The sequence below is a fragment of the Equus asinus genome, chromosome 17 (genome assembly GCF_041296235.1).
Source record: "Equus asinus isolate D_3611 breed Donkey chromosome 17, EquAss-T2T_v2, whole genome shotgun sequence".
Lineage (NCBI taxonomy): Eukaryota > Metazoa > Chordata > Mammalia > Perissodactyla > Equidae > Equus > Equus asinus.
In genome coordinates, this window is record NC_091806.1 from 48,485,843 (window position 1) to 48,497,382 (window position 11,540).

At 62.9% G+C, this 11,540-nt stretch overlaps 1 protein-coding gene across 7 annotated transcripts; it reads left to right on the top strand.

Moving 5' to 3' along the window:
• Window positions 1-861: 861 nt before the first annotated feature.
• MRPL23 (mitochondrial ribosomal protein L23) lies at window positions 862-10,161 on the top strand. Of its 7 annotated transcripts, none has more exons than XM_070488401.1 (5): window positions 862-920; window positions 4,666-4,788; window positions 5,743-5,825; window positions 6,495-6,568; window positions 9,943-10,161. In XM_070488401.1, the coding sequence occupies exons 2-5, from the start codon at window positions 4,784-4,786 to the stop codon at window positions 10,108-10,110; spliced, it is 330 nt and encodes a 109-aa protein (XP_070344502.1). In that variant the 5' UTR covers window positions 862-920; window positions 4,666-4,783; the 3' UTR covers window positions 10,111-10,161. The 7 variants fall into 7 exon arrangements, with proteins under 7 accessions (XP_070344502.1, XP_070344499.1, XP_070344500.1 ...); XM_070488398.1 differs by lacking the exon at window positions 862-920 and adding an exon at window positions 1,086-1,369; XM_070488400.1 differs by lacking the exon at window positions 862-920 and adding an exon at window positions 1,529-1,630.
• Window positions 10,162-11,540: the final 1,379 nt, after the last annotated feature.

Below are 11,540 nucleotides of genomic sequence, written 5' to 3' on the forward strand. Positions count from 1 at the left end.
TCCACCGACTGCCCTCTCCCATCAGCCACACACAACTTTCAACGCAACTTTCGGCCACATCTCTGAGTGCAACCTCACACCTTCAGGGAAGAAGCAGCCTACTGGCCTCCAACCCTGGAGACCCCCATTCTCCAGCTCCATCTCTCTCCCCACCCCCCTGCAGTCCCTCTCCTTGGGCCCAGCCAAGGTCACCTGCCAGGCTCAATGGGCCCCGGCACACCCTTGTGCAGCTCTGTCCCCTCCACCAGGTCCTCCTCCACACTGAGCCATGGACCCCCTCCAAGCCGAGCATGGACCACCTCCACCCCACAGAGGGCCTGGAGAACAGCAGGGGACAGCCCTGCTCTCCCCTATTCCTTCCCCAGCAGACAGGCTTTCCCCTACTGTCACAGCTAACCTGTCCCCAGTGCCCACTCCTCATCTTCAGGACCTTCATCCTCGGTGAACCTACTTATGTCATTTCCGTCATCAAACACACCAAGAAGGAGGGCACCCAGCCCATCCCCATGCCAGCTCCTCAGGAACACAGGACCGGCCCCTCCTCACGTTCCCCCTTTTCTCAGCCTGGGGCAGCCACCAGCTGCAGCCTCCTTGCCGCCCTACCCGGGCTCCCATCCCCACGCTAGAGGCCAGCCCCCCTGCCTCTCTGCAGTGCAGAGACCCTGTAGTGCAGAGACCCTTCCCCTGCTTCCGGGGGGGGGGTCCCTCCTCTCCCTGCAGCTTGCTTAAGGTGCTTCTTCACTGTCCCCCCTGCTCTGAAGAGCATTTGAGGCACTGTGGAGTGCAGAGAGGAACAAGCCAGTCTGGTGCGGGAGAGGCAGCTAAAGGGATTTGAGGAGAGGCCGGAAGCCAGGGAGTAGAGGAAACCCAGGAAGAGTGGGGCCCGGGAGTGGGGAGGTTGCAGCTCTCTCCTTCTGCAGGTGGGCCTGCTGTTTGTGGGGGAGCAGCAGGGGGCTCCAAATTGGGCTCTACAGAGGGGGTCCCCTGAGTGGGGGCTGTGGGGAGGCTGGAGGTGGGGTGGAGTGGGCAGCAAGGCTAGGACAGGCCAGTGGCCTCACTGGAGGAGCCTGGCTGGGGTAGCCTGGGAGGGGTGGCAGGGGATGGGGAGAGTGGCCCAGCACAGGGAACCCAACCTGGCTGGCCAGAAGGGCTGGGAGGGGAGCCTGGGGTTCCAGACCAGGGAGGGAAAAAGGAACGCGGCCAGGTGGCAAGAGGGGCCTCAGACCAGAGATAGGAAAACTCCCCTCCCTTCCCCCCTGCCTTCCTCAGCCTCCCAGTTCAGCCAGCAGCCAGCCCGGAGGGCGGCAGGCTCCGGCCCAGGGACCTACAGCGTGTGGGCACTGGGCACCGGCGTGCGGGGCGTGAAGGGGTACAGACGCGGGGTGCTGGGCCCTGGGGGGAGGGAGGGGGACACGCGGGACTGCGGGGGTTGCTGCGGGACACGGGCGGGGCGTGGGGAGTTCTGGACGCTTCCGGGGTGTGCGGGACCCGGAGTGAAGGGCCGGAAGTGTGCGGGTGGGGTGCGGGGCGGGGATGCGGGCCAGAAACGCAGACTGGGTTGTGGGCCGGCGCGGGCCGGGTGGGGGCCAGGCACGGTGGACGGTCACGTCCGCGGCTCAGGTGCAGTCAGGTGCGCAGGGCGCGGCGGTGGGGCGGGCGGAGTGTCAGGCGCCGGCCAGGTGGCGGTCAGGTGCGGCTCAGGTGCTGGGGCGGGGCGGTGGGGGTGGGCGCCGACCAGGTGGCGGTCAGGTGCGGCTCAGGTACGCAGGGCGGGGCGGTAGGGGTCAGGTGCCGGCCAGGTGGGTGTCAGGTGGGCGTCAGGTGCGGGCAGGTGCAGGCCGGGCGGGGGCCTGCGCGCGTCCTCCCGGGAGCGAGGGGGCGCTGTGCCCGGGGCCGCGCGGGCCGTGCGTGCCCCTCCTTCCGCCCGCGGCCCCGGAAGCGGCGATGGCGCGGAACGTGCTGTGAGTCGGGGTGCGGGGCGCGGTCACGGTCACGCGGGGACCCCGGGCCCCAGAGCGGGTGCGTGCGGTCTGAGCCTGGCGTCCCGGCAGCTTCGTCCCCGCCCCACTTGGCTGCTTCCGCAGACGTCCCTGGGTCCCCCCGCACAGGAACGGCCACCCTCGGTCATGTCGTGTTGAGGGGTGCAGGCCCCGTGCCGACGTCTCCCCCAGCCCCCTACCGGCCCTGTCCCGCGCTGCGTTCGCCCCCCGCCGCCTGTCCGCCCCAAATTTAGGCAGGAAACACTCATGCTCCCCGGTGAACACCAATGACCCCGTGAAGGAAGGAATGAATGAATGAATGAGTGGATGCACTTTGGCCCCCGGGGGGGTCTGGGGGCAGCGACGTGTTGTGGCCGCGCTGAGCCGGTGCATCCCGTGCAGGTGCCCCTGGAGAGCGAGTATGGGCCCGGGTGTGGATTTGAGGAGGGCAAAGGCCGCAGCCACACGGGCCTGCGTGCAGGGACGGGTGGACGGGAACACTGCTTCCCTCAGCACGAGGGAGATGTGGGGCGCGTGAGGCCCGGCCTCCACTGAGACCCACGCCCTTCATCTTCGAGGAACCCGGCTCCAAGTGAGGCCATCCCGAGGCCAGGGGCCCATGCGATGGGGAGAGAAAGCAGGACAGCGCTGGGCCATGAGGCCACGTGGACACTCACTGGCCAGGGAGGTGGGAGGGGAGCTGGCAGGAGAGCTTACAGGACTCGCTGGCGGAGGGACGGGTGGGGTGAGGGAGAGGGTGGGATCAGGGGTGAGTCACCCTCGGGGCCACAGGGAGGTGGGCTGGGGGCAGCGGGCCAGGTGGTTGTGTTTGGAGGAGGGAGGAGAAATCAGAGTCTGCTTGAGATCTGTGAAGTTGAGGTGCTTGACATGGTACTGGCCTCTGGAATGGGATGGGGGAGTGGGATGTGGGCCAGAGGCCCAGGAGAGCCACGTTCTGGAACCCAGGGAGGGTTGTCAGCTGCACTGGTTGTTCAGTGCGGACGGGTCCAGGCCTCAGGCAGGGCCTTGGGATGGGGCTGATGCTCAGCCTGGGGGCACGACAGAGGATTTGGGAGACCCTGGACTCGAGAGCAATAGCAAGACTCAACCCCACACACTGGGCCTCTCTCCACCCGAGCTGAGCGCACTGCTCAGGCTCGGGGAGATCGAGGGGTCTGAGCCAGGGCCCCATTTCCACAGTTACCCAGTGGGCCCTAGTCTTTGCCCCTTTTCAGTGCCGCAGCTGGTCCCCAGAGGAATAAGGGAGCCCCCTGGGTGGCCCAGACTCCCACGAGAGGAAAGCCAGGTAGGCTCTATGCCCCCGGGGCCCCGGAAGGGCCAGCTCTGTGGTCACACTGCGCCCAAGGAGGTTCTGCTGGGACAGCCGTCTGCTGCCTTGGTCCCCGCAGACCCCAGGCAGATGTTACCCAGCCATTCAGTTCGTCAGGCCCAGGTGCTACCGGTGACCCGGCCTGTGCCAGGGGGCCCGAGCCCTGCCCTCAGAGAGCCCCGGCCGCTCCTTCCCCAGGAGGCTGAACAGTGCTGTCCAAACCCCTCAGGCTCCCACGCAGCCCTGCTTCCTCCAGGGCGTGCCCCCAGGCCCTCTGAGCCCCGGCCCCCCGTAACCTCCCCACACTGTTGAGGCTGAGAGCCGGCCTGAGATTTGGCCTCAGTGAACCCCTGCCATAGTGCTGGGTGCCCCCCAAGACCAGGGGCCATGTGCAGTGCCAGGCGTCGGTCACCAGGGCTACACATGAGACCCTTGATGGCACCCTGTGTTCCTGCACCCACCCTCCACCAAGATCCACCCCCTGGGCTCTTGGCAGACACTTCTCAGACCCTGTAGGCCTCAGGCCCCTCCCTTACCCCAGCCCCGAGGCCCGGGTGGGTGCACTTGGCAATGTGTCCTCCTTGTTCCCCAGCCCAACCCAGAGCACTGGTCCCTTTGGTGGTGGCAGTGGGTCGGAGCTGCAGATGGTGGCCACTTGCACCTTCCTAGCTGCCTCTGCTCGCTTGGGGCTTTTTGGGGTGGGGGAGGTAGTGCGGTTGGTGACTGCAAACACCATCTTCCTGAGCCTCTTGTCCTGCATTCCTCACTCCCCCAGGGCGGGGGGAGGAGGTGGCGCTCCCCCACCCTCGGGGAGAGAGTGCAGTGACCCCGGTCTGCTGCGGGGTTAAGCTCACGTCAGCAGCGAGCTGGTTCTGTGTGGTTCCACCTCACCTGAGCAGAAGGGAGTGGCGGTGATTGGTGCCGTCTGCAGGCCTGCCCCCTGTGGGGCTCCGGCCTGGGAAGGGTGATAGCCATGCGGGGGCCGCGTGCCTTGTCCATCACTTTGAACAAACACGTCTCTGAGCCGTGCCGCCAGCCTGTCTGGAGGGCTGGGGTGGGCACACGCTCTGCTGGCCTCTGTTTGTTTTTTGAATCGTTCATCGGCCTTTTCCAAAGGCCGGCCTTGGGGGTCAACGGCCCGCTGTACCCTGAGTCGATGCTGGGGTTGGGGGAACTGGCCGCCCACGCGGGGTTGAACTATGTGCTGAGCAAAGGGGGCTGCAGGGACCTCGGGGCAGTGGCCTGGGACAGCGGCCCCTGTTTGCTTCCTGCCCCTGTTGACATGGGTGAACAGATGGGGGTCTTTGGGGGTGTCCCGTGTTCTGAGTGTGATGCAGACACACATCTCCCTCACAGGTACCCACTGTACCAGCTGGGCAACCCCCAGCTACGAGTCTTCCGCACCAACTTCTTCGTTCGGCTGGTGCGGCCCGGCACGGCCCAGCCTGAGGACACCGTGCAGTTCCGGATCCCCATGGAGTAAGCCCCCCAGGAATCCGGGCTGGGGAGCACCCCCAAGGGCCTGCAGTTCTGGCCATGTCACAGAACCCGGCTCACAAGCGGGGCGTCTTCCCGCTCTGAAAATCCTTCAGGCAGCTCCGGGCTCTGCAAATATTGACTGAGGGCCTGGTGTTCACAGAGCCTTGGAGGAGCCTGCACCGGCTTGCCTCCCCGCTCCCTGCACCTGAGGCGGCCTAGTCTAGCCGAGGCCTGAGCCTGGCTGCTCTCTCCGGAGGCTGGGCCGTGACTTCAGAGCTGCTCCCCTCAACTTCCCAAACCTCTGTCCTCCAGGTGGTTCTTCACAAAGGCCCCCAGTTACAAAGCGACACATGGCCCTGTCACCCACGCTGCAGGGTGCTGCTCTGAAGTCTTAGGATGTGACTGTCCCAGGCCAGGGGCCCGGGGGGTTGGCTCGAGCTTCTGTGTCAGCCAAGGGCCTGCTCTCAGCCTTCAGAGGAGGGGGCAGGAGGAGCCGCGGGCCCCTTTTGATGCCCTTTAAGGTGTGGAGGGAACAGGGACCGAATGCACCAATGCCTCAACCATCATTTCTAGGAGAGGACCTCGTGCCAGGCAGGCGGGCAGCTACAGACAGGACTGGCTGTAGCAGGCTGGCCTCCTGGCAGCCAGGGGCACTCACAGACCGTTCCTGCCCCTGGGAGAGCAGTGTTTGAGAGAGCAGTGTCTGGGAGCTTGGCCCCCATGAGCGTGGGCCAGCGGGAGGGTGAATGGAACTGGGGACCCGGTCCCTCCGTCACCCCACATGATGTGTTGAGGACGGGAGAGTGCTGGGCGGGGACCAGTGGCCTCAGCCCCGGCTCCCCCCAACGCAGGGGTGAGGCTGTGCCCCTACCTCCCACCCTCGGCCCGCAGCCTGGCACCTCTTCCCCCGTTGGCGGGCTGCTTTTTATCTCAGCCTTCTTTTCCTATGTGCAGGATGACCAGGGTGGACCTCAGGAATTATCTAGAGCGTATTTACAACGTGCCCGTGGCCGCCGTGCGGACGAGGGTGCAGCACGGTGCGTGCTGGGGTGGGCTCTCCCCCAGGCTGCCCTATGTGGCTGTCCCGCGTCCTCCTTGCAGCCACTTCTTGGGGTCTGGTTCTTGGCACAAGAGGAAACTGAGGCCCAGGGGTTGAGGTGACCTTCTGGGGTCACTCTCCCCAGGGCACATCTGGGACTGGAACCCGGGTGGGCCGGCCCCACAGGCTGCTCTGAGCACTGCCCAGGACCTTGGGCCCCCAGCCCGCCCACCAGCCCGCCAGCCCCACGCAGCCGCTTCCCCTCTACCGCGGAGGGAGGTCGGGTCAGCAGAGTGCTTTCTTCATTCCCCCAACCGGTTCTCCCTCCTTCCTGTTGACCCTGTCCCCCTGCGTTGTAAATCTGACGACCTTCAGTCTGAAGTGAGGACGGCCAGCAAGGGCCCTGCCCCGACAGACAGGAGAGATCAGTTTCCTGAGTTATTTTAGACACGCGGGCTCCTAGCAGAGCCGAGGTCTCCAGCCCTGGTGCCTGTTCTGCAAGTGTGGTGTGTGCATTGGAAACGGGCACATTCAGGGTGTGACGTGCTGTCGTCTGTGGGAGACCCACTGGCTCCTATATGTTCCCCTCTTGAGAAAGTGGGTTTTTGGGTTAGATGGACTGAAAGTTTCGTGCTGGGAGTAAAGCACCCCCCCCCGCCCTCCACAGGTTCCAACAGGAAGAGGGATCACAGAAACGTCAGGATCAAAAAGCCAGACTACAAGGTGGCCTATGTGCAGCTGGTGAGTGAGCTCTGGGGCAGAGTCCTGAGCCCCGGGCTAAGTTGTCACTCCCCTGACCTTGGTGGAGGACATGCTTCTGCATCAGCTGCTGCCGAGGGGCCCAGGAGGCCTCGAGAGGCAGGATCTCAAGGTCCACAGCTGGGGCAGAGCCTGCCCTTGGTTCTAGTCCACCGTGAACCCCAAAAGGAGCTGGGGTTCAAAGCACACTTCATCTCGTGGGAGGAGACGGGCATGGGGCATTTTGGAACTTCTGGGTGGCCGGCTGCGTGGTGCCTTTGGACTTGAATGTGCTGTGGGCAGAGGCCAGCCCACCCAGGCCTCGGGGGTTTGGGCTCAGACAGAAACCAGACCCTGCCGACCATCTCAGGCTCCTGCCCTGGAGAGCCTGTCCTTGGACAGGCCCGGACGGGAGGCCCTTAGTGCTGTGAGATAGAAGTTGCCGCAGGGCCTCGGTCTCAGAGCCCAGACGGTTTGCTGGGCCCTGGAGTCCTGGCTGAGCCCCCTCCCCTCTGGACTGCATTGTGGGACTCCAGCACATTCTGCCAGGTCCTCTTCACTGTGCCTCCTGCCTGGCCAGGGGCTCTGGGAACAGGGGCCAGGACCCCTTCTGAGCCTTTACTGACCAAACCCAGAGCTGCGGAGAGTAGGGCACATATTTGCAAAGCCCTGTTTCAGGCTCTTCCTTTCCCGTGTGTGGTGGGACCCCAGATATGCCTTCTCAGACTGGCTCTCAACCGAGAACGGGCCGCCGGTGCTGGCGTGGGCATCAAGGTCGTGGTCTGCAGGCAGGGTGGCCTCTGTGGAGACCCTCCAGGGACAGCTGCCCACAGGGCCCATTGACAGCCCCCCCCGCTGTTTGCAACCGTGGGGGGCTTCCTCTGATTTCTTCTGATAACCTGTCAACAGCCTGCGCTGAGCCCGGTGGCGGCTGGCCCGGCCACTAGGTGGCAGTAGCGTTATTGCGGACACAGCCCGGCCACAGCCCTATTCTGTGCGTCAGGAGGCAGTTTGTCGAAAGACCAAGTCAGTGGGGCAGTTTTTCTGAAAAACAGGCCCCGTTGTTCTGAACAGGGGCTCCCGTCATTATTTGGCCTGATATTTGCTGTGCGTAAAATGCGCCAATCCAGGTGGAGAGAGCTGCCCGGCCTTATAAAGACACCCGTGTCCTCCGTGCTAGACCGGGCCATCTGTCTTTGCCGTGGCATGCGGGCTGACATCCCATATATCGGCATTCACCACGAGGCCCTACAGCAGGCAAGCCGTCGTTACAAGTGGCTTTTGAGTCATCTGAGCCCTCGCATTTTTCCCCGGGCCCCACCCCACTCGTGACACCCGAGCTCGGCAGCCCTCAGACCTGCTATCTGCAGCTGCGCCACGTCGGTTCTTCCTCTGAAATCGAGGTGGGCGGGCTGAGGCGGCACAGCTGGGAGCAGGGTGTGCCCCCCTGGGCAGGTGCCTGCCCCTCTGAAGACGTCCCTTCTCTGTCCCGCGTCTACTGAGACCGTCCTCCCCTCGATGTGTCCCTTTGGGCCTGTCCTGGGGCTTCTAACAACAAAGCTAATTGTAAAGCACACAGAGACTCCAGCAGAAAGACAAATTAAATTACCGAATTTATTTTGAGTTGGCTGCTGCGGAGAACCCGGCCCGCATGGTGGGAGATCCACATTTTTCCCTACAACCTGATAAACATCCCTTTGGCCCTGAGTCCCCGGGCCCTCGCGGGCGCCCGGTCCCCAACACGACAGAAAAAGCCTTGACCTGCGGCCGGAGCACATGCTGACGCTGCTGCCCGGCGGACGGCGCGGCCCTACCGCCTGGGGCGCAGACAGTGGCTAAGGGCTCTCAGGGCTGCCTGGCCCCGCCGGCTTCCTCGCTGTTCACCGTGACATTTTTCCCCTTTTCTGTTCTTTCTGCCAGTCAGCTCGCTCACTCCTCTCTCGAAAGGCTGAGGGTTTTACTTGTGAGAGTACTAGGTGGGTTCTCTAGAAAGGGGCCCCCCCGGGAAGCGGGGCCTGACCCCGGGAAGCTTCAGTCGACACCCACCAGTGGCTCTCGTCTTGGGGGAGAAATGAAGCATTTCTCTCCCCGGCTTCCTCCGTTTTTTCTCAAGTTATTGCAAGTCGCCGCTTTGTATTTATGTCTTAAAATGTCATTTTACGTTCCCCCACCTCAGAAATCTAGCAGAGTCACGTCCATATATGAAACATAAATCCCCCGTTCTGGGCAGTCAGCCCTGCATGTAAACCGTTGCCCTCTGGTATTTTAAAAAACAACAAAAAAAAAAGAGTTTTGCAATGTGGAAGATAACCCCCTGCAGGCCGACTACCGCGCGCACCGGCACTGCTTTTCGTCACTCGGGGCCTGCACCCCGAGCCGCAATCAGAGTTTATAAACCTCCCGTTCGTTCCCGGGGCGGAGGACGTGGGCTGTTTCAGATCATGCTTGGCCGCCTGCCCAAATCCAAATTTCTTTACAAAACAAGGGTCTGCAAGAACCCAGCCCGCTTTACTGATTCTACTTATTAAAATTTTCCAGATACGGAGGCCGCCCTCCGTCCTCCTTCCCGGTGTCTGTTTCCAGACGCGGCCCTGAGAGCGCCCGGCGCCCGCCCTCCCCACCCTTATCTTCCGAGCTGCTTCGTGAGAGTCAGCAAATAGTTGAAACGGCCCCTCATGGTTGCTTAAGTCCCCAGAGAGCAAGCGATCCTCCTCCACACGAACTAGGGGGCCAGGCTGGTACCCCGGCCCATGTGCTCAGGGGTCCGGGTTGGGATTTGGCCGACAGTGACACACTCTGAACTTTTAGTGAAAGATGTAAAACCAGTTAACTTGCAAAGCCGGTCTTGATTTATAGACTCTGCATCTGTACATTTCTTTGTACGTTACATGCGTTTTATTTGCCAAGCCCTGAGCGGGAGGAGGCCTGGTGTTTCATGTGGGTAAAGGCCTTTAGGTATTTTGCATGGAAGAAGTTCCAGCGTGGCACCAGACGTGATTTTCCTGTGCCCGCTCCTGCCCCTGGTCTGCCCAGGCTGCCCCGCGCCGGTGGATGGGTGCTTTGCTGGGCTGCTGTTAATGAGGCCCCCAGCCCGGTGCAGACTCCACTCCATAAGGAGATAATGTCTATGAAAAGGGGCATTGTCCCAGAGTAATGGTTTCCCGCTGCTAGATAAAAGCCAGGGGCCCCAGGGCCGGCCGAGATGTTTATTTTCCAGGCAGGGACATTGCTCCAGAGATGCTGGCTGCTTGTCTGTCCTGCGGGCGTGGGGCGTGGGTCAGGAGCAGCACGGGGGCGGGCAGGTCTGTCCAGCCCTCGTCTCGGAAAGCATGGCGGCCGCGCTCGGCCCTGCTGGAGCATGTGCCCTCTCTCCCTAGGCACACGGACAGACCTTCACATTCCCAGATCTGTTTCCTGAGAAGAAGCAGAGTGAGGGCAGCACCGCTGTGGACGAGGACATCCAGGACAAGTTCCTGGAAGAGCAGAGGGAGAGGCAGAGGCACGACCCTCGGCGCGGGGGCGTCCCCAACTGGTTTGGCCTGTGACGGGCCCCAGCTCTGACAGCTCTAATAAAAATCTCGCTTGTGGAGAGACGACCACTGGCTCTGTTCCCTCTGTTCCCCATCTCCCCACAGCAGGCCTGAGGCCTCGCCTGCTGGTCGTGGGGGCTCCCACCACCCCCCCCCACCCGAGCGCCGGTGGCAGCCTGGCCGAGCTCCCCCTGGAAGCCACTGTACACTCAGCACACGGGCAGTGGGTGGGCCCTGGGACCCTGGTGACCGTTGGGCTCGCACCACCATGTCTCTGGCTCTGCTCCCGTGAACCTAAGGCAAGACCGGGACCCCCGAAGACAGACAGGCAGGCCAGGAACCCTGTTCCAGTAGGGGTAATGAGACACACCCGTGAAAAGCACCCAGAAAGTAATTGTGAGCGGCTCCACTTGAGATTCTGTTGTGAGGAGGGGTGAGCGTGCGTGTCAAGGGCAGAGGGCAGGGTGCGTGTGCTGGCTGTAGGAGGGAGCCTGTCCAGACGGAGGTTCCAGTTAGGCACGATCGGTAGGTCTCTGATCGGGGCGGGACCACAGGAAGTGGTTTTGAGGAGAGAGCATTAATCCGTGGAGCTGAGGGCCGTAGGTTGGAGGCTGGGAGGCCCAGATCTGGGAAGTGCCGGGTCCGAAGGCTCGAACACAGGAGCATGGTCAGTGGTCATCAGCACCGTGGGAGCGGATGAGGTGGGGAAGGAGAGGGCGTCCAGAGGCCCGTGGCAGGTGGGGTTTGAGATGGCCGTGTCCCGTGGTGTCCAGGCGGCCTGGTTCCCTGCATCTCAGGTCCCTAAGATCTGTCTGCCGCTCTTACTTTGTTTTTTTTAATCGAGCTTTGCATTAAAAGCCCCACTGGGCGCCCCCGGAGATGCCAGCACATGGCGGCTGCTCCGTGAATGTGTGTAGAAGGAGTGAAAGCCATATGGTTTGTTAGTACAGTTTGTGAAGGAGTCTGCCTGTCGGTTTGCTGCTAAGAGAGAGATTGGACCTAGAGATTTGGGGAGCAAGCAAGAAAGGGTTGTTGACGTGCTGGGGAGAATCAGACCACATCCCCCCCGGGGTGGGACACGGATGCCACGAGGCCTCAGGGCTCCCCAGAACCCCATTCTGGAGTGCTCCCTGCTGTGGTCTGAGCCAAGCCCCGGCTCTTCCCTCCGCCGCCAGGGGCTGCCTCCGGGGGCCTCGCAGGGAGAGACGGAAGTGGGGAGCTAGCTCAGCCACCCCCTCCACCCCGAGGGACACCCGGAGAGCGAGGACAGCGGGTCAGCGCCGTCACGTAGGCCTCGCAGCTCCCCTCCGCCTGGAGGGTGAAGGTCCGGGCAGACGCCACCCTTCAGTGTTGATTTAAAGTGACGGGGAAGGTCCGGAAGGAGACTGGAGGACGGAGTCAACGGTATTTTCCTTAGAGAAATAATTCATGGGGCCCTGCGGCCC